This window comes from Equus asinus, chromosome 21, assembly GCF_041296235.1.
Source record: "Equus asinus isolate D_3611 breed Donkey chromosome 21, EquAss-T2T_v2, whole genome shotgun sequence".
Lineage (NCBI taxonomy): Eukaryota > Metazoa > Chordata > Mammalia > Perissodactyla > Equidae > Equus > Equus asinus.
In genome coordinates this window covers 26,772,265-26,795,615 of record NC_091810.1, presented here as the reverse complement: position 1 = coordinate 26,795,615, position 23,351 = coordinate 26,772,265, and the positions used below count along the sequence as shown (strand labels likewise).

The window sequence follows — 23,351 nt, the reverse complement described above, 5'->3', positions numbered from 1 at the left end:
ATAAAAGTACACAGCCATCAAACATGACCAGGTATGACTAAAGGATAGAATATAAAATCATAGGCTATCAATTAACTTAGGGGCTTTCATCAAGAAATTAATTATCTTGAACCATGTTTGAGCTTCTGAATTTGAAGATGTGGTTTAAATCATAACCTTCATAAAACTTGGTGCTACCCTTAGTTAATGAATCTGAGGGACAATCCATGCTTCATAGCAAGAGGGGAGTCTATTTAAATGGAAATGTATTAAAATGTGTGAAGTGTGTGTGTGTATATATAAATACATACATATACACAGATATATATATATATATATATAAATATACACATACTCATAGATACATATGTTTAAGTATGTTTTAAGAGAGATTTAGTGCCAAAGAATTTTAACTCTTTTAGTTTGAAAAAATATGAGTTTTTGTGTTCTGTTTTATAGCAAATTCAATCAAGCAAAGAAAGCCCAGACTGCTGTTGCCTCCTCCTGAGAGTGGCGGTGAATCTTCACTTACCATCCTCAAAGGAGAAACCCTACTGCTTGAGTGTTTTGCCGAAGGCCTGTGAGTAACTTGACCCCTGTGCCTGACTTTGTCCAGCCAGTTCTATAAAGAATAAGGTGTAACATAAGCATGTGCTTGCAGACACGTTTTAAAATGATTTCTTAAAAAAAATATCCTGTTACTACATTTCTGGAGGAAGCAATTTGCACTTCACTCTACAGATTTCAGGCTGTGACTGAGACTGATGTATAATTAGATCGCTCTGTCAATTTGTGGTAGTGTGAATGGAGGTGACAATGACAACATTCTCCTTAGCTGAGTCAATAGGGGGATGCTATCCTTAGAGCATGAGGTTGTTAGTAGTCAGCCTTTTGCTATTGGTGCCGGGTTTTTATGTCTCTGATGCTTGTCCCACTCCTGCTTGTTATGCTATGAGCTCTGCTCCTTTTTCAGGTTCCAAGGAGCTCTATTTATCTATTATTTCACCCTGCTGCCTTTGCACACAAGGAGGTCCAGACCATGTAATTTAAGAGAATTTCCCATCAAAATATAATTAACTGAACTTTTTCACATCTGAAAAAGCAATGCACATTTCCACATCCTCCAGAGAAACCCTAAGGAAACTTCACTTGGTCACCTCTTAAAATTGCTACATTTATTGAATAACTCTCATAAGTCTATGTAAACAAGAACCATTTTATTTAATACTTGGTCATACAAGTTGGCCTTTTTCCTACCCCCATCCCTCCTTGCTTACCATCAAATGTGGATTCCTACTGTTGGGAATACCATGGGAAAATACCTCGCACATTCCCAGTACCTGAGTTTGCATAATCAGTTTGTAAGCCTGATTACAGTGATCAGGCTGATCAGTTTGAAGGGTTTGCAAATTCTAAGCCACTAACCAAACTCCATATGGCTAGGAGTCTGGTTGGAGGACTTGCATCTGAAATTTGAAAAATTGTGTTCATTAGTAGTTCAGTATATATTCCTAATGAGTAGTTTTAAACCGAATTATGAAGAAAAGGAGCAGATTTTAATGGATTTACAACCCCTAAGCTTTGTAAATTTCTCCTTCAAGCAAAATTTCTCTTTCACCAGCAAAAATATTCAGGGTGCATATCCGCCAAAGTGTATTCACATAAATTAGATGTGCTGTGACATGGCCTCTGTTTGGGAAGTCCGGTCTCTGAATTATGTGAGAAGATGAAAGCCGCAGGGTTGGTTTGAATCATGATGGTAACCACCTGCTCTATTGTTCTTCTTCATATGTGTTTACAGTGGTACAAATTAGATTCTTTCAGGATTCATCAGTGTTCTTGGTTGACTCTTTGGGCATGGCGAGCATTTCAGTAATTCTCTTTTCTTGTTCCCCATACATGCCATAATTTCTCTCTTGAGTTGGCTGGCAGCTGCCTGGCTTGTCTTCAAAATAGTAGAAATGCTCTCATGTGCTTTTTAGAAGATGCCATGTCATGAAGCAGTATATAAAAAGACAGTGGAGATAACTATCTGTTGTCCTTGGGACATGAAGATTCCTGGTGCATTGTCAGAAGGGTTTTCACCTGAGATGGTTTCTTCTTACTCCTACTGGGTTTGTGTTGGGCAATCCTATCTGATCTGGTCCTCTTTCAGATGAAGGTGATACATTGCCAAATTTTTAGAATACTTTAAAAAAATTTTCTAACAAATTCTTAAACCATAAACATTCTGCAGTAACAAAAATAATTATAACTGAGACATTGCACTCTTTATTATGTGTCAGATACTATGTTTTGCACTTTCTGTACATTAGCTCATTTTGTCCTCACCACATTTCATGGCTATTACTAGTCTCATCTGCAAATTAGGTAAATGAAGCCAGGGGTTTGAATTCACTTCTCCAAGCTTAGTGTGAAGTGGAGCTGGGAATCCATCCTGTCTGTCTCCAGAACCTTAGGCGACCTCTAATTTAACTTACCTCAGCATGTTTCAACCGAAGGAACTGTGCTGTTCAGTTACAGGGGAGGGACAAAGTATGGCAATTTCTCTGAATCTGAAGAACTGGCGTATAGTAGATATTTCAGTAAATGCTTAGTAATAATGAAAATGTTGATACTATTAATTAAAACAGGAAACTTGCACAGCGAAACTACTGTCGAGGAGTTTAGATTCTATGGCTTCTGTAACTGAGGTAGAAGTTGTGAATCGTTGAAACGATATTGTGAATCTTGTTCAGAAGAGAAAGGTGTTCGTTCTCTGGAAGAAGTGCAGACAGTTAGTTCCTCAGTGGAAAGAGTGTTTGTGAACCAGTTCACACTTTGTGAAAGCTTCGTTAAGATGAAAGAGGATATGGTGCCTTCCCTCTGCTGACTGCTTTCTCTCTGTTTTGTAAATTCATGATTTTAAGCTAGGTATCATTCTATTGCAAGATACTACATTGTAGGCAAGGGAAGTATAGGCATAAAAGTTGGCTGGACAGGACCTGAACAGAAGTTTGAGATTATGAGATAGTGTATATTTGTGTATAAAAATGGATTAAATGGTATATTTTCCCTCAAGGTTTCATTGCTCAAATGCTTAGTAAATGTTCCTTGAATTAAGAAAAAAGAGGAAAAAAATGTGGCAAGACTATAGCTAGACATTCTTGCAATGGTACAGCTATGTCTTTAAATAAATTATGTCTCATGTTCACCTGATGCTTATAGATAATCATTGTATTCTCTTCTTCTAAAGGATAGGTAGTAGGGGATTAGACTAGTTTTTGAGGACTGACAAAAATAAATCTTGCAAAAATGAGTTGCTTGCACTATTAAAGCATAGACTCATGAAAAACTCCTGTTTGGGAGCAAGTAAGGTCCAGAGCAGCCTGTAATTTGGCAAATTGCCGTTTTGACAGATGGAATGAAAGGCAAGCGGTTAGGAGACTTGGGTTATGCATTCTGTTAGGTGGTGCCCTCAGGAAGCTAATAGCTAATACCCTCTCATAACTGCATGTCTGAGCATCATTACTATTTCCTACCGAAGTGTGCCGTGTGCTCTAAGCCTGGTAAAATATAAGGTAGTGGTTCCGGATTCTGAGGCAGGCACGCACTTGGGCCTTGAGAGCAGGGGAAGAGAGTGGATGTGTGTAAATTAATGGACCTTCATCTTTACCTCCAACATTTTTTTTGCATAATAACTGACTTTTTTTAACCACTACCTATCAATACAAACAATTTGAGATAATTGACTCAAACAATATGAGGTAATTGTTCAATTATTAACTCATAACTAATTAATTTGGCTACAAGCATATATTCCAAGAATACACAGTTAAGAAGGAAAAATAGGATGGAAAAGGTACAAATATAATAGAACACATTGACAAAAAGAACAAGTTTAGAGACAAATTTAATTCTTAGTATATCATTTATTACCCCAGTGATCTTAAGCAAATTAACTAACTTCTTGGAGCTTCAGAATTCTCACTGGTAAAATGATAATAATGCCCAGTTTTGGAACATACTCAATAACTTACAACTATTAATAATAAGAAATATGATGAGAAAGAAAAAGCGGCATCAATAAAAATAGCGAAATTAAGTTTCTTCCACTCAATCATATGACCCAACTAGAGAGGAGAAAAAAACATCATTCATCAATTAAAATCAGTCCTCACTGCCTTCCACATAATCTTTAAATCACAAGATTTAAATCATAGAAAGCACTACTTCTCCACTTGTCTGCTTTCATGGGACAGGATTTTTCTTAAACCCAGCTGGCTTGATTCCTCACTCGTTTTTGTCCCTACTAAGGCGGAGAAAGTTATCCTCTTGGTGTATGACAGGTTATCGGTTTGGCTTTTGTTTTGTTTTTGCTTTTTTCATTTGTTTGTTCTGATTGGGTGATCGCATCTTTCTAAGCAAGGGAGATACGGTGCATTCCTTTTTCTTCTGTTTCTCAATAGAATGAGAAGCCGCCTGGGCAGCAATGTCTGTGCTGCAGAGCCCCCTTGCCCTAAAATACTCTGTTTCTAGGTCCAGCCAACATATTTGACTCCATTCTGCAATATCAGCTTCACTGGGATTAAAAGGGGATCTCACAGCTTCCCTCTGCTGACTGTTGTGTCTGACTTTATCGTATTTTTCAAACTCATATGGGGAAGAGGGCTGTTATTTCTGGCCACTTCGAACCACCCACAGGGAGATTTCCCACTTGAAAAATATCTTCTATGTTTCTATGGGTCCAATTATCCACCCTTCATCTAGCCACAGCTATTCAGCACTTACTTGTAGTTAGCCCTCTTAATAGAGGAAATAGAAGATTTCCGAGGAAGCAGACTATTAAAGGAGCTTGCAATGAAAGGGACTTGATCCTGATGTTCGCCACTGATGGTGCTGTGCAGGTCTGTGCACTGGGAAGGCTGACGCTATTCAGAGGAAGTCCGAGTGCGTACGTAAAAGCAACATGATAAGGGATGTGTCCTGTGGGTTTCTTTACGTTTTATTTTGTAACTTAAAAAATGTTTATCATTTATTTATTGTCTTGCAGACCAACTCCACAGGTTGATTGGAACAAATTGGGTGGTGATTTACCAAAGGGAAGAGAAACAAAAGAAAATTATGGCAAGACTTTGAAGATAGAGAATGTCTCCTACCAGGACAAAGGAATTTATCGCTGCACAGCCAACAATTTCTTGGGTTCAGCGACTCATGATTTTCATATTACAGTAGAAGGTACATTCCCCATGTTGCTTTACTTTTCTTCTACTTAAAAAAAAAGTGAATACATACGTATAGTGGATCTTTGCCTCTAAAGCATATGTATTAAAACAAGTAAGCCCTTTCAACTTTTAATTGAAGAATGGGCACTGACTGGGTTATATTACAATTCAACTAATCAGGTTTCTCATTTACCTTACAAAACCACATGGAACGGACAAAGGAGGAGAAATGATCGTGTTAAGGATGACTTCAATGACTTGTTCGAATAGTCATTCAACCTAGTCTCCTATATCATCGTATTGTGAGATAATTTTTATTGTAACATATGTATGACACTGTATAATATTAAATCATAAAAGAAGCAGGCATTATGATGGAAGAAAGTATTACGATGGGCCTGGAAGAAAGCTTGGACTTTGTTTCCCAGTTCTGTCATTAACTTGCTGTGTCCCTGATCAATATACTTCACTTTTCTGTACGTCAGTTTCTTCAGCAATGAAATGAAGGAGTCAGACAAATTGTTGTCTTAACGCTTTCCTAGACACGTTTTTTTTTGTCCATATCTTAGGTTCAGATGACGTTCAATATGTTACTTATGGGGAAAGAACAGACTGTAGGATATAAATATTAATTCTCTATCAAAAGATGCAAAAGACATTATCTTCAAGTCATCTCTCTGTAAACCCAAGCCTTTTGATCAATAGAGGTTTGGCTATTGTTTGTTGTATTTATAGAAATAAGTAGACAATGATGTCATCATTTGAAAAAAATGGGAGCCGCAAAATGTAGATATTGGGGCTGGGCCTGCTTGGCAGAAGTAAAGGTTACCTAGTCATTCTGTGAATTTGATTGATGCAGACCATTTTCTCTGGGTGTGATCACACTGAGGTCTCCTATGTCTGGTTTGGTTGACTGTATTGATCAAATTAATGGAATGATTACTGCATTTGTGCTTATTTAGTGCTATGTAGACTTAACTATTGAAAGGAATTGTCTCTTTCCTGGCTCCATGCAGTGAACTGGTGCTGTAGAGCTCCCATTCATATTCCAATAGAGTTCACCTCTTAAAGCTTCAATTCACACGAGGAGCTCCTAAGTAGGGCCCACTATTTTAATCAATGGAGAAAAAATGAAGACTCTGACACAAATTCCACTTACAGGTAAATGTTAAGATAATTGTTTTAGTCATGCTGTGTCCAAGACCTTTCCCACAATGTGCATGATTAGTTAAGTTAGGACGAATAGAAAACCAAAGATGAAAATATCATTTTCCTTGGTTTAACAAAGGCAAAACTTACATAGAAGAAAGTCCAATATTATGCATAAATATCAACGTCTGCCAACAGTGATATATTCCTCTGACATGAAATTATTTACAAAGAAATTCAGAGAAGAGGAGTTTGAGAGATTTATTTTATCTTTATTTTTAGTTATCATTTTGTGCTTCTATGTAATTTGGCTATGCTGTGCAACAGGGATGTTTTTTTGACCCCCCTGCCCCCACCCCAGCACAGACACAAACCCACGAACCAGACATGTCTAATTGTTAGCTGCCCCTACCTCAAGTTGCTGACTATCAGAAATCCTTCCAGATGGCTGGAGCATTGCTACGGGAGCTGAATATTTTAACAATCTGGCCACAGTCTTCTTGACTATAAGACTGAAGCCTTCAAAAGAATTGCAAGGATTGCAAAAGTAAAAAATCAAGGATGTAAAATTAATTATGCAATTTAAAATGTTGACTATAGGACTCCAAAGGAATATAGATTTCCTGAAGAAATTGCCCTCACTATTCATAAAACAGCTATTAGCACTATTGAGATGTAAATAATGTTTTTATGAGGAACATTTAATCCTTTCCCCTTAATGAGAAACTACTAAATGTGCCCTCAATTGTATATTTTAGGAGTTTCTCTTCACACAGACAAGTGAAAAGCACATTGAGCTCAAAAAGTCTTTTTTTTTAAGTGTGAAAGCAGTAAATATAGCCTTCATTAATCATGTGGATGGATGAGTTCACTTTTATTCAGTTGTCTTCTGCCTTCTTGCACCTTCTTTCCCTTTTTTTGTTTCTTTCTTAGAAACTCAAATTAAATAACAAGGATTAGTCATACGGGAAAAGAGCAGTGTTACTGTGAACTTTGAAAATCTAGTCTGTTCTGAAAACACTGTTGTGCTTAAGTAAAAGCATCTATTCTATTGTATTCTCTCTTTATGTGATATTTATTCTTTATTACTCAACAAAATCAAATTCTGTGATTTAAGCAAACAACATCCTAAATATGAAAACAAGCTACATCTTCAAATCCTATAATATGTATAAGCGAAAATAGCCAGGATGTCTTGACTAAGCACAACTATCCTTTCTAAGTGTCCATGATATAAATATTACACATTAAGTATAAAGAGATTTATAAAATGGCATATAAAATATTGTAAATCCAGAAATCAAATATGACCACAATCACATTTCAACTGATTAAAAATAAACTCCCACCAACAGTGTTCATGTGTGAAATTTTTTTAATACTTTAAGCCTTTTGAATTTTAGTAAGTGGAATAGGAAAGTATTTATACATAGTTATATACCCATAATTGTTTTGCATTTTAAAAGGATGTCATGAACTGAGATGTAATATACTTAAGAAAACCTCATTTTCAAATAACAAATCTATTTCTAAGAAGTTACAATTATGTCTAAGCTTGGTGAACCTAACCATTTTTGATTTATTAGCATATAGATATTTAATAGGAATCTCTTACTAAGAAAATAACCTCTGTGTTGCATGTTTTATAGGCGCTAAATTTCCTCTTTTATTTTGTTTTCCTTCTAGTGATAAACATGTCTACTTAGCTTGTTTTAATATATTCTAAATGTTCAGATATTTGCATCTCAGTTTTCAGCAGCGTGAGAAATTTATCATCTTATTTTTAAGTTTACAATTATGACCAAATGAGTAAACTTTCAACGTAAGTAGTTTTCATCTGTTACCATATATCTTAGGATAATAGATGAAAGAATTGGATTCAGTGATGGTGTTTTCTCTCAGAATTTTTCATTTGAACCATTCCTTCCTCTCTCTTGAGCTTTTTTTCCAACCTTTCAGCTAGATCTTAACCTTCAGGAATAGCGTTGGAAAGCATCTGTTTGTTCTCTGTCCCTGGAAGCCTCTACTCTAACTTCAACCACCAAAAATTTCCTGTTCCATAGTCCATGACTTCAGGCTCACTATGCATTCTTCTGTGGACAAAGTTAACCACTAGCCAGATATGTTCAATTAAGACATGAAATTATGAGATGCTGAACGACTAGAAGTCGGTGATTCCCTCCCATCCAAGGTCACTTCGTTCCTCCCTACGCATTTTTCACTGGAGTCTTTGGGGACCAATCATTTTAATTCCACTCAAAATTACTCCACATGTGTCTGTTCTCATCGTGCCAAGCAGAGGAAGACTAAGATTCTGCCCTGGCTCTTTAGAGATCACTAATCTAGGAGCTCTCACTACAGACCCCATAGTGGGCTAGAAGTAAGGGCAGCATCATGGTAGACCCAAGAATAAGATATTTCTGAGTAAAACAGGCTTGAAGTCTCTCTCAAGTTGCATGTCAAAGTCTGCCTTTGCTCAGAACCAGCTTACTTCTCTAGGAGAAAAGGGATGAGAAGCATAAAAACAAATGTCCAAATGTTTATAAAGAAAGCTTACGAAAAAGGGTTAAGGTAAATTTAGTGATGATTCCTAGTGAATACACAAAACCTTTTGAGTCACTTAATAGATATTGAAGGAGCTTGGATTTGGAAGTACAAGGTGGAAGTTGGTAAAGCGATTTGTCCTCGGATCCTGTTTGTGGCCCACATTAACAAAATAGTAATGAATTAGAAATAACACCATATTTACTTTGAAGCCTCAGTGCTGCTCACCCTATAGATTGGCAGATCCAGTCAGTGGCAAAAACAGGAAATGGGGCTTCTTTTCCTGGTGACTCTGGACAAGTTAGAGAATGTTTCCAAACCTCAGCCCTCCATTTGCAAGGTGAAAGGGTTGAATAAGGTGATAACTTAACAGTGATAGATCTAATACAGACACCAAGGGACTAATGAAATTTGTAAGATGAGAATAGAAATAGAAATCATGATTTTATTATGCATGAAGATTTAGAGAATTAGAAATCTTGATTTTATTATGCATGAAGATTTAGAGAAATGTCATCATTACATGATCTCCTTTATTTTATTATTTTTTATTGAAATATAATTGACATGTAACATATTAATTTCAATTGTACAACATAATGATTTGATATTTATGTATATTGCAAAATGATCACCACCATCCATCTAGTTAACATCCATCACCACACATAGTTCCAGTTTTTTTTCTCGTGATGAAAACTTTTAAGATCTACTCTCTTAGCAGGTTTGTACAATATACAATACAGTATTATTAACTATAGCCACTGTGCTGTACATTACATCCCATGATCTCCCTTATTTTTACATGCTTCCACAGCAATAGTCTTAGTTTTCTATTGTAAATACGATAATTTTCATGTTTGTGGAACTTTTTCTCTAACTTAAATGTTTAATTTTATTTGGTTATATGAAAAGCCAAAAAATGTAACGATAATATCAAAATGTACACACACACCCCACACACAAAACAAAACCCTTTGCCTCAGAGAGTGATATGCAGTTTGCAATTTGAGCTATTGCATTCAAACTAAATATTTACAGACTGTAGATTATGAATACAAATATTTAACTTGGTTTTTAACAATTAAGTCCATACCCTATGAAATAATTACAAAGGCCCTTCTCTGCTAGGACTTGAACTTGCTGGGGTCATTTGTGTATTTTTGTTTTCCTTGGTGAATTTATAGGCATTTTCTTTTCACATTATCCCTTTTCTTTAAGAAAATGGTTTAAATTAAATTTTTTATTTTACACATATATGTATCTTAAAAGACTTTCCTTTCTGACTAAAAATGGAAATCCAAAAATGTCTTCAGGGAAATAACCCAGCAACATTTGACAGGAATTACTACCTGCAGGTATTGTGCAATTTTCTCTGAAATCAAATTATCCAAACCATCCACACTTTAATCTAAATCTTTTATTCGCTTCTGACATAGTAATATACTTAGGGTGACAAAATGTGACAGTAATGTTTGCACTAAAGAAAAATGTCTCATTCTGTACTGAAACACCACTTAGAATTATAATATTAGAGCATTAGGGCATAGAAAATGCAATTATTTTAAATATATCTTTTCCTCCATTGTTTTGAGGGCAATAACCTAATTGCTTTTAGACTTCCCTCCCTCTCTCACTACAAAAAAAAATCTCTGGGAAATAACATTTCCCAAATTCTTTAGCTAGATAAAAAGATAGATATAGATATGGATATATAAATGCTATCAAGTCATTAATTAAGAAATATTTAAAATAAGTGCTGAACATTTTAATATCATTTAAAAATTCTCAAAATATATTTTTAAGTATCAGCATTTTTAGGTGCCTTGCTGCTGCTTGAAAATAAGCTGTAGCCAGCACTAAATAAACTTAAATCTGCATATTCCTCCTTCATTTTCTGCTAATGAGATAGATACTTGTATAGGAAAACAGTGATTGTAGATAACTATTTTTAGTATCCTGATTTTGTTATACAGGCTAAGAGTCCAAATTAGAACATACACACACACACACACACACACACACAAGACACCCAGCTTACCTTTACAGAACATTTACCAAAAAGAGCTTCTGTGAAACACTTTGTTGTGGCTGCCATCTGCCGGTGCATAGAAGAAATACAAGCCTTAACATTTTGGGATGTTCTGAGACACATAAAATTGCTGATGAGCTCTTCGCTTTATTTCCAGAGCCCCCTCACTGGACAAAGAAGCCTCAGAGTGGCGTGTATAGCACGGGGAGCAGTGGTATCTTGTTATGTGAGGCTGAAGGAGAACCTGAACCCACAATCAAGTGGAGAGTCAATGGCTCCCCAATTGAGAGTGAGTGAAAATACAATTGTGATGCAATGCTGAAGACAATGGTTTGCTGGGAAGCTTAATGGTCAGACACCCTGGATAGGTGTAAAACAGTTGAGAAGTGACTAGATTAGCAAGACAGACCTGACCATAAAATCCGAAATTATGTCTTTCTAAGCAATTTAATTTATGGAAAAGCCATAAATAATATTTGTACTCGTTTGGCTGTTACATTAATTATACATAAAAAGAAGTTTAAAAAAATAAGGCAACTCATGGGAAAGAGGATGCATCCAAGGACGAAGAGGAATTGCTGTCCCTCTCCCTGAGAAGAAATAACTACAGCGCCCTAGTAGTTGAGAGCATGGGTCAGAAGTCAGGACTTCCCTTAGACTCAGGCAACAGAGACCTCTGCCCTGGGCTCGGCTGTGTTCAGGGGCCTGCTCTGGCCATCCTCCCATCATGCCGATCTCCATGATTTGAGAAATGCACAAATCCAAACAGGCATGCCAAGCCTTAACCTGTGCCCCTTACTCTGCCTCCCTGCATGCTCTCGACCAAGCTCTAGTACCCAAGACCAGAAAATACCCCTGTTCAGTCAGCTCTGAGCCCTCCCCAGATGGGCTGGGCCTGGAAAGGTGGGGATGGACCATGGCCGAAGGCCCATGCTCACAACTCTACCATGTAGCAGCCTAGAACTCCAAGAAGTTCAAAAATCCCCAATTTGGGCTGGCCTGGTGGTGTAGTGGCTAAGTTCCTGTGCTCTGCTTCGGCGGCCTGGAGTTTGGGCCGTGGCAGTGTCCCACATATAAAATAGAGGAAGATGGGCACAGATGTTAGCTCAGGGCTAATCTTCTGCAAAAAGAAAAAAAAAAAACCCTCAATTTGAACGTAGAGCTCTGGTCATTTCGGATGTCTTTGTTAAAGTAGGAGGATAGGACAAATTTTATTCATCAGTCGATTAGCTTGATTTAGAACATTTGCAGTGTTGAGACATATGTATTTTGCTTCCACTAGACCCACACATGTTGCCCTAGACCCACACATGTAGGTGTCCCGGTGGTCCATAGAGCTGGGGTCCCATGGAGGCTGTGCGCTTTCCTATCTGTAGGATCTTGAGCTGTTTGCAGAATCTCCCCTAGCTTTAGTTTTTTTTAACTATAAAATAGAGCTAATGGTAGTTGGTTGAGATAAATACATTTATCCACCAAGGATAGTGGCTTATCTGTAGAATATTGGGGTAGTTTATAAGCTCTGGGGCCAGACTGGTAATGTTTGCATCCAGGCTCTACCATTTACTAGCTGTATGGTTGGGCATATTAATGACTCTTAAAACCTCTTTCTTTATCAGTAAAATGGGGAAGAAAATAGTACCAACTCCTGGGTTCTTTCATGTATTAAAGGAAACACCACACAGAGAATGCTCAGCAGAGGGACACTCTTAAAGTATTGTTTACTATTATTGTTTTCACATAGCAAGCACTCAGGAAACCTTAGCCCTCATTATTAATATCCTCAAATATTTGAGACTTTTTCATCTCTTTGGAGAACAGAAAAAGAAATGAAAAATGAGGCTTCAGGTAAATCAGCAGGAAATGAAAACTGTTTTTGTTTGAAGAATGTTAAAGATGTTAGAATAAGGAATGTAGATTGTCTGGAACATAAAATCATAAAATTGCATATTTGAATGACATTTGACTATTTTTGAGGGGTATTCACATATTGCTTTGAATCTCCAAATGAACCTTTTTAAATGAGATACAATTATTCATATTTAACAGGTTGATTCCTTCATTCAGTAATATTTATTGAATGCCTTCTTTGTGCCAGGCACTGGCCTTATTGCTTGGGAGATACCAATGAATAAAATGAGCAGCACCTCCTCTCATGAATCTGACTTTGTAGTGGAGAGAGACAGTCAATAGACAAATAAGTACATAAATGTGTGCTGCAGTGTGGTAAAGTGAAAAATAGCTGGTTAAGGGGTGAGTGTAACAGAAGTTCAGAACCTAGAGTTGCTATTTTATTTTAAAATAATCCTAGGAAGACTCTGTGGTAATTTACCTTAGACATTTGGTCCATGCCAAAAGGTCCTTTAATTTGGTCCTGTCCAAAAGCATTTGGAGTGGCCTTAATATGCTCATGGATGTTTTGGACAGGACCAAATGTCTGCTAATCGTGCTAGGAGATAGGATCAGTCAGGAGGTGCAGGGGCCACATGATCTGTAAAGGTGAAAGCCTGAGTAAGGACTTGGGATTTTATTGTGAATAAGATAGGCAGCTTTTGGAGGATTTTGAGCAGAAGAGTGACATAAACAACTTATTAACAAAGGATTTTTCTGGCCTCTGAATGGAGAATCAACTGTATGACTGTTCTGGTTAGGAGCTGCCTGAAAGACACCGGGGTCTAGTGCTGGGTTGGCAGTAGTAACGGTTACGTTCTGGATTTATTCCCAAAGTAGAGCCAACAGGTTTGTGGATGGATGAGGAGGTAAAGGCTGAAAATAAACTTATGCAAGATAGCACAGTTGAATAATGGCAGACCTACAAGCAAAGCCACATCTTTGGGAACCAAGCTCAGTGCAGTTTCCACAGCTCTTGACCATAGCTGTCCCTTGCTTCCCTGCAAACAGTTCTTAACCACTTATAGATGGGGATGTTCGATAACAGTGGGCTGACTAAAGGATTTGGAATCTCTTTGAGCTTGTAGTTCTAGCAATTACATATCCTTCATACGTAATATTTCAAAATCAAAATGATTACCATTATTGATGACAGGCCTAACCTTTTTCAAATGTTTTGCATCCAATATTTCTGAGCATTCTAACAAGCCCTATGAAAGAGAATTTTTTATTCTACAGTTTGCAGATGTGGCAACTGCAAGGTTACATTCCTTGTTTAAGGACACAATCCAAGTAAATCTAAAGCTAGAAATGGAACCCAGAAATGATTAAGTCGAGAGCTGAAGTTTCTCCCGCTATATTGCATTATTGCTCATTGAGCTGACCAAAGAAAACTTATGTAAGGACTAGTGTGTTTTGTTTGATATTGATAAAGAACTTGGCTTTCCTGAATCCTGGGAGCTCCTGTAAGTGCAGCAATACTTTGCAATTTTCCTTCCTACCCCAGAGGCAGCTTTGAGCAATGTTTAATTGTATTTCATCTCAAACTTGAGGCCATAATTTCACTTCTTCCTTTTGTAATGTGCTGTTAATTTAGAGTTTACCATGAGACAGATGATATAAGAAGAACTAAAGGGGATGAGGAGGCTAACTCTGAAATTTTTGGAACTCAATGCAGAGTATATGAGTACAGAATCAGATCAGAGACTCAGTCCATTGCAGCATTCTTTAAGAGTTCAGCTAGCTTGAGGAACTTGGAAGAGCTATTTATCTTGCTAATTCTCAACAGATAAGCAATAAATTGTCCTACAGTATTGTATAGTCATGTGCTGCATAACGACATTTTAGTCAATGATGGAGCACATGTATGATGGTGGTCCCATAAGATTAGTACCATATAACTTAGGTATATAGTAAGCTGTACCATCTAGGTTTGTGTGAGTACACTCGATGGTGTTCACACAATGATGAAATTGCCTAGCCATGCATTTCTCAGAACGTATCCCCATCATTAAGTGACCCATGACTATATTAGTTTTCTATTGTTGCTATAACAAATTCCCACAGAGTTACTGGCTTAAACAGTATGCGTTTATTATTTTACAATCGTATAAGTTAGAAGTCTAACACAAGTCTCACTGGGCTAAAATGAAAGTGTCAGCAGTGCTGTGTTCTTTTCTGGAGGCACTAGGAAAGAATCGCTTTTCTTGTCTTTTCCAGCTCCTAGAGGGTTACCTGCATTCCTTGCCTCATGGCTCCCTTCTTCCATCTTCAAACCCAGCAACATTGCATCTCTCTTCTTTCTGATCACTCTTCCATAACCACATCTCCCTTTGGCTGGCCACAGCCAGGAAAGGTTCTGTGACATTAAGGAGCCTTGTAATTACATTGGGCCCACTTGGATAATCCAGGGTAATCTCCTTATCTCAGGGTCCTTAACCTTAATCATGTCTGTATAGTCCCTTTTACCATGTAAGATAAAATATTCACAAGTTGTAGAGGTTAGAACATGGACATCTTTTAAGGACTATTACTCTGCCTACCACAGGGATCTTCCAGGAATAAAATACCTTCCCACATAAATGTTTTTCAGTCACTCTAGGAAATATTTACTGACTGCCTCCTTTATGATAGCTGCTTTTCAGGCACTGGGGACCCAGTGCACAACACACAGAGAAAGTCCAGCTCCCGTGGAGCTCATAGTCAAGTATAAAAATGTATTCATTTCTGACTCCCAGAGGGAAAGATGTATGAGAAAACTCTTCTATTTTAATATGTAGTATTCAATGTTTTCTATAACCCCAAATTTATTATGGTCACTATTTTATATAATGGAGGCACAATAAAAAAAAGAAATTAGGTTTATTTGTAATCTTGTAATGTCATTTAAACTAAAAATTTTAACATTTTTGCCCCTCACTCAACATTCCTGGTGAATATGTTTTCCTTTCCACTGCTTGGTTGTAGTGTCAGCAAGGGCATGAGATTTGGGGTCAGAAATGTGGCCAATGCTATGGGCCATGTCATTTACCTCCTCTGAAATCCCTCACCTCCACAATGGCCATATTAGTGCTGATCTTGCAGGTTCTGAGCAGAACTAATGAGATGACGCGTGTGCCACATTCAACAGACTTCTTTTGCTCTTAATAAATGCACCAGAAGTGTTAAGTCTTCTCATTTCCAAAAGATATTTCCAGAATTATACCTGGATCAGGAGTGGGGAAGGATTTATTGCCAAAAAGTAGGAAACCTGGCCCCTGCTCTCAAGAAGGGTTTAGTTTTACTGGAAAAATGAAATATATGAATTATGTACCTGAAGTGGTTAAATAGCAAAACAAGACAATTGAAATGAATTGTATGTCTGAAAATTGCAGAAGGGCAGAGAAGTGAAAGAGAGGAACAAAAGTGCCAAGGGGGAAAACAGCAGCCAGTGTTGATGGGTTAGGGGATCAGACTGTGTTGACATTGTGATTTATGTTGGGTGGTACCAGGACCTAAATTTACAAGAGTAGGAGATGTTCAGTTCATAATGGGACCTAAATGCTAAACAGAAAATCTGGAATCTTACTTATGGGTATGGGTATGGAGAAGCAATAAGCTAGAGATCAACAAATATTTTGACAATAAATATTAATTTGCGGGAAAATTGAAACTGCAGAAGAGTCTGGAAAGAAAAAGCCATGGTGGATGTTAAGAAATTCTAAAGAATTGGCTTCAATGAACTATTATTCATCCTAAACTGGTCTTAAAATATAAATACTGTGTGACATGTTTAATAAATGGTGTATAAATATTTTATGTCCTATTTTTTATCAAACTGACATTCTTTAATCTCTTGCAGAAAATCCATTTGCTGGTGATGTCGTCTCCTCCAGGGAAATCAGTTTTACCAACCTACAACCAAATCACACTGCTGTGTACCAGTGTGAAGCCTCGAATGCCCATGGAACTATCCTTGCCAATGCCAATATCGATGTTGTAGGTAAGCATACCTGGGAGCAGATGGTTACTTGCTATTTTCTAAAGGAAACTATTCAAGGTCATACTCACAAGTAGATTAAATTCTCCACACATAAAACATGGGCAAAAATCAAAGTACGTTCCAACTTACATTTGGGCATTAGACTTCATACTAAAATTGTACTTTCAAAAATATATTAAATTTGAATACTTTTCTAATTCAAGCATATGTACTATAATATTCAGCTGTTTTGATTCTTATAACATTAATATGGCTAGGATATGGAAAAACTTAATTTGCTCGTATTATTTCTTACATGAAAGTTTAAAACTGTATTTATGCCATTTTCACATAGATGTTCGTCCATTGATACAAACTGAAGATGAAGAAAACTATGCTACGGTGGTTGGGTACAGTGCTTTCTTATATTGTGAGTTCTTTTCTTCACCGGAGGCAATAGTGTCCTGGTAAGCTGGTACACGGTTTTCTTAAGAGAATGTCAGTTGTAAATTTCGCCTGTTTCTTCATCCATCATTTGACAGGCTGCATTGCATCCATGTTGTTACATGGACCCAATGCCTCTGAGAAATAAGGTAGAAAACTTCATCACCGACCTCTCCTGGACCCATTGACTAAATTTGTAGGATTCTCTCACATGGGGAAATATGGAGAGCTGTTTCTGCTCCCAAAGGAAAGCAAAGACTTGAAGTGATGACCAAGACAATTTTTCAGATAGATTTAGTTTTTCATTATGGTCACGTATTACTCTAAGATCATATACCACTTTCTTGTTATTGTTTTGGATATAATCTACATAGTTATCAAAGTCCACATTTCGTTTCAAATACGTATGCTTAAAACTTTTCCAAGATGTATTTTGCATTTAATTTCAATATATTGATTGGTATAATCAGTTCAAACACATTGTCATATGGATCTACCATATTTGTTACTTCACTAGAAAAGCTTGGTTAAATTCTTCTTAATTTTGTCATTAGAGTGAGGTGAGCGAGGCAGGGTCATGCAAAGGCAGAGTCAGATTCTGTCTTTGTTTAAAATTTGGGTGTTTTTTTCATTGTGGGTATTTTTGCATTAATTTTGATTTTTAAAAATACGCCATTAAAATGTTATTTATCTTGATTACTGAGAATCTTTTCGGCACACCCTTAAATTTTGCCTCTGAGGCAAATGCTTCACTTGCCTGGCCCTAGATGTGACCCTGTGAAGTCCTGTTTGGACAGCAGCCAGAGTTTGGCCTTTGGGTTTTTTAGCTCGGGCAGTCTCTTATTGCGTAACGTGCAGGGTAAATCAAGCTGTGGCAGCTGACGCTTGGAAAATGGATGAATGTAGGAGAAAATGACTCTGGGTTGATAAGGGTAAGTGTAATCCATGTCCACAGCACAGGGAGGACTTCCTGGCCTCTGATATTTCCAAATGACCAATGTTCTCCCAGGACAGCAGGAGGTTCATTATCTCTTGCAATTACTGGCTTTCCCATTTAGTACCCTGAAGCAAACATTAACTAAAGAGTTCACCATCAATAAGCCAGAAAATATTTATTAAGCTCTGAGAACAGTTACAAAACAGTACTGATAGCTATTAAAAATACAGCAGAAGCATAGAGCTTGGACCCAGATTTCCTCCAGCCACAGTCTACTTGGGCAGGTAAAATGTACACCTATCACTCATTTTGGGAAAAATGTAAACCCCAGTGGAACATTTCCTAAGGTCTGCTAAGCTCTTCTTTTTTTCTTTTTGGAAAGATTGGTCCTGAGCTAACATCTGTGCCAATCTTTCTTCTTTCTTCTTCTTCTTCTCCCCAAAGCCCCCCAGTACATAGTTGTATATTCTAGTTGTAGGTCCTTCTAGTTCTGCTATGTGGGACACCACCTCAGCATGGCTTGATGAGCAGTGCTATGTCCGTGCCCAGAATCTGAACTGGCGAAACCCTGGGCCACCGAAGCAGAGAGTGTGAACTTAACTACTCAGCCACAGGGCCGGCCCAAGGTCTACTAAGCTCTTAGGGGATAAGCTTGAATAACATCAGTGACCAGTTTCAAAAAGAGTATACAATTCTGTCACATCCCACATTGACTTGTGCTTTCTATGTCCGTAGGCAGAAGGTAGAAGAAGCGAAACCCCTTGAAGGCAGACGGTACCACATCTATGAGAATGGCACATTACAGATCAACAAAACCACAGAAGAAGATGCTGGCTCATACTCTTGTTGGGTAGAAAATGCTAAAGGAAAAACTGCAGTCACAGCCAATTTGGATATTAGAAGTAATTTTTTGCTTTTGCTTTGCATGAATTCTCACGTGGGTTCAGTTTGTCTTCATTTTCCCAAATGAAACAATACAGTTGAAGTTCGAGCACCTGTTAAATTTCTTTAGTCAATTTCAAAACGCCTAGATTGTGTTTCAACAAAAGGTCATCACAGGATTATAGGATATGCCAATGATGTGCACACGGCTTTATAGAATTTTAAGAGGGAGCTAGGTGTTGTTGGAGATGAATGACCAGCAGTATTTAAAGATGGTCCATTTTGGTGTATTTCTGTATCTGTATTTTATTACAATAACCAACTCAGTGTAATGTCACCAGTAATCAACTCTTCGAGGTAAAAATTTCACAAATAAACTCATAAAAGCTCAGTCTCATAAAGACTGGGGCATGACAGGGTGAAGAGGGTTTTTGTCCTCTTTTTGAATCATCGTCACTGTTGTATTTCTTCTTTCTTCAGAATAAAATCCTGAGAAGCCATTAATAGTCTCTTGGGTTTCACTAATATTCTGATTTTAAAATTGTTCAGAGAATACTTTTCAGGAAAACACAAAGAATGGAGAGGTCCTGTGGTGATTGTAGGGAGCATTTGCGTTTATTGTGACATGTCAATGTCACGGCCTAGTACTTAGATGACAGAGCACATATTCGTTTAATCGTCTGTTTTCACTGGTTTCTTAACATTTCTTTCTGTCTCTCCCCGCACACACATACCCTTTCTTCCTTCTTTCATTCCTTCCTTCCTTCTCTGCTGTCTTATATTCTTTTTTCTTTCACAGTATTTGTTTCTTTCTATATCCTAAAGTTATCCAACATGCCAAGCCCATGGACTATATTTTTTAAGCACATAAGTATTCTCGTACAGTGTCTACTTACGTCTGATGTCTCTCTGCATTTTCAAGTGTCATGTACAATTTTCAAAATACCCATATGACGTCAATGAAGATGATTCTTTGTATACTTTATAAAGCCAACCTATATCAAAGTTAAGCAACTGAGCCAGGTTAAAGGCAATGAGAGTGAAGCCTGGAATCCAAATGAACCTTCATATTACTGCTGCTCAACACAGTGCTTGGCCCAAAGTGGACCTCAAAACTACTAGCAGCCAGAGAGACGGACAAGTTCATAAACTTTTGGTCTATTCTAATGTCCATTTTATATATAAGGGATATATAGGAATCATATTAATGAAGGATTAAGGACATAACTTTTGCATATAAAAGAGGAATGTCAAGAATGGAGTTGAATAAGGGGCAATATAGCATAATGATTGAAAGCATGAGCTTGGGTCTCTGCCATACTTGAGTTCAACTCCCAGCTCAGCCCCTTACCAGGAAGGAAACTTTAGTATCATTATTTAATTTCATTTTAACCTTAATCTTTTCTGGAAAGTAGATATTAATATTCATAGAATTGTTATAAAAGGTTACAATGAATGTGAGCTTCTTAGAAGAGTCTTAGTAAATAGAATTAGTGCTTATTAAATGGTATCTATTATTAGTAAATGGCTTTCTGTCTTAAATTTAGAATTAGGAGTAGGATGTTTAATGATTCACTCAAAATTAATTCAATTTAATAATGTCTTCAGGTTTCATGCCTAGAATACTAAATAATCAATTTTACTAACACTTTAAGTTTTTAATCAGTTTCTTGTAAAGTTTCTTCAGTTTCCGTAATGTAGTTAGCGAGTATTAGAACATGATTGTGGACCTGGAGGTCAGCTCATGAGATTTGGCCTCTGAGAGGGTTACCAAGTGCCACACTGGGATAAAGTATCCTGCCTTTAATATGTCCTTTAAGAATAAGGATTACATTTTGAAACAGTCATCATGAAACAAACATTTTTCAAGATACCCGTAGTACCAATGTTTGAGCTTCGTATTGTTCATACTACTAATTTATTTTCAAAATATCACTCACCATAACTCATTCAGCAAGTATGTATTGAGTGCCCACTGTATACAGGCTCTCTTCTGTGCTCTGGGGCTACTTGAATGTAACACAAGAGGTGCAGCTCCGACCTTCATGGAGCTGAAGTTCCAATTCCCCACCTTCATGTTGTTAGTTAATCTATGCATGGGCTTCACTATTTAACCTCAGGTTTGAATTAGTAATAAACACTTTAACAGAAAATTAATTGATTTTCTTTTTGGTGCTTGGATCACATGTCCAGAAGCACTAAAAGGAGAATTTATATTATTTTCAACATCTAGAGACATTTCCTTGCTCACATTTTCCTCACTCCCTATTTCCAGGAAGTAGTAAGGGAAATTTTTATTAATTAATACTTCCACTCAAGTTTTGTCTGATACCCAGACCTGAATGGAAAGAAAATAGTAATGATATATGATGTTAGGCAATTACAGTGTGACAAACATTGCATGAGGATTTGACTATTATATTGACCATTTTGGTTATTAAATTCCAGACACTTGATAACAAAGTAAGCTGTGCTCTGTAGTTCTGACTAGTATGTTTGTTTGGTACAAACAGATGCTACAAAACTTAGAATTTCTCCGAAGAATCCTCGTGTCCCCAGATCACATACACTTGAATTACATTGTGAAAGCACATGTGACTCATATTTGAAACACAGTTTGAAGTTGTCCTGGAGTAAGGATGGAGAAGCCTTTGAAATTAATGGTACAGAGGATGGCAGGTAGGTAAACTATTATAAGTCGTAATATTTGCTTGGGATTAAACCTTGCATTTGAAAAAACTAGTTGCAAAAATATTCACACTGAATTAAAATACAAAAACCGATTAATAAATTTTAGTTTTCAAGACAATATTTAAAAGCTCATACAATGTCCTTGTTTCATGTTTCTCTCACATTTTTGTCTTCGTGTTTTTGCTACTGACTTTTCACATAATGTGTACCATCCTGTTAGTGCATGAAACAGAAACCACTCCAAGTAATTGAGGCATATTTGTTGCATGGGCTTGGGTGCTCACAAAACTATTGGAAAGATGAGAAGATAGGCCTAAAGGAAACTGCTTGCTAAACTTTTGGGTTCTTCGTCACATGGCACTACAGCTGCAATCCATATGTCTGGAAATTGCTGCTGTCTTCACTGCCATCTCGCCCCATTATTGCTGCTAGGGAGTCCAGCCACTGAGAGCTCTTATGTCTGCCAAAGTCACTGTCTGCTCATATGGCCCCAGAGGAGACAGTGCCCATTTCCCGTCTCTCTCCCATCTCACATGAATCTGGCAGAACCTAAATCTAATGGAATCCTTCCCATTAGAAAGTATTGGCAAGCACGTTTTTGAGCCTTCCAGCCACTATAGAGAGAATATAGAAAAAATAAAGAAGAAAGTGTGAGTAGATGCTGAATAGCACTAGACATTAAGTACATCAAGTAAGAGAAAAAAATTAGTGTTTACTGAATGCCTACACTGTCTTTTGAAAGCATGCAGAGGTCAGCTCTCCTTCCTTTTGAAGTTTTACTAAGTAGGATTAAAAATTGACCATCCTAGAGCCAAATCTCACCTGCAGTTATGTTTTGTTGTTTATCACTCTGTAAAAAGTACAACCAAAGATTTGTAGATAGGACCTGCGTTCCTTGGTAAGACAGCAGCAGTGTCGTGGGCTCTGGAGGCCATTGGTCTGGGTTTGAATCCCAACTCTGTGATCTTTTGGGTCTAAGACCTTAGACAAGATGCTTAACTTCTCTGTGCCTTAGTTTTACATTTTATAACATAGTTCAGTTAAAAAAAACTTTTTAAAGGCACTTTGTCATAGGGTTATTGTGGCTTAACATGCCAAGCTCTTAGAAAATACTAAGAACTCAGTCTAATTTAGCTATTGTGATTTGTGCTACTTAATTTATCTGGTGGGATTGTCTCATTTCTGTTACCTTCTTGGCTTCTATTGGTATTTGTGTGTGTGTGTGCCACCTCTAGGCAAAGACATTGGTCTCAGCCTTGGTACTTAATTTATTTCATCTCACCCCTCATGTATATGTAAAGGTTTGTGGAAAGTGTATATATTGCAACCAGTTGTCATTGAAACAAGAGGAGATTAATTATTGATACCTAAAAGGCTGCACATCGCAATAGAGATATGAAGCCCTGTGTTAGTTCTCAGTTGATTTGTTAACTGCTCAGAGCTCCCCAAATTCTCCCTCTTTTCTCACTACTGTCTAGTTATTTGAGGTCTTCCATATGACACCTGGGCTACAGTCAAGAAAGGAAGCAGAGACTCAGACCTTGTTGGTAATGTGACCTGCATATTTAGTCTCTGACCCCAGAAACTCCAACCAGATTCTTTGTGGCACTCTGTTTTATAGTTTCTGCTATGCTGGGGCTG

General features: G+C 37.3%; 1 protein-coding gene across 21 annotated transcripts in view; it reads left to right on the top strand.

The window, feature by feature from the left end:
* CHL1 (cell adhesion molecule L1 like) overlaps window positions 1–23,351 on the top strand; it is a 210,427-nt gene that overhangs the window by 151,834 nt on the left and 35,242 nt on the right. For all 21 annotated transcript variants that reach the window (XM_070492626.1, XM_070492632.1, XM_070492621.1 and 18 more), the window contains 7 exons: window positions 439–559; window positions 5,012–5,196; window positions 11,066–11,197; window positions 16,637–16,777; window positions 17,112–17,223; window positions 18,873–19,039; window positions 21,533–21,698. In XM_070492626.1, the coding sequence (XP_070348727.1) occupies window positions 439–559; window positions 5,012–5,196; window positions 11,066–11,197; window positions 16,637–16,777; window positions 17,112–17,223; window positions 18,873–19,039; window positions 21,533–21,698 (1,024 nt within the window). The remainder of the gene's footprint in view (window positions 1–438; window positions 560–5,011; window positions 5,197–11,065; window positions 11,198–16,636; window positions 16,778–17,111; window positions 17,224–18,872; window positions 19,040–21,532; window positions 21,699–23,351) is intronic.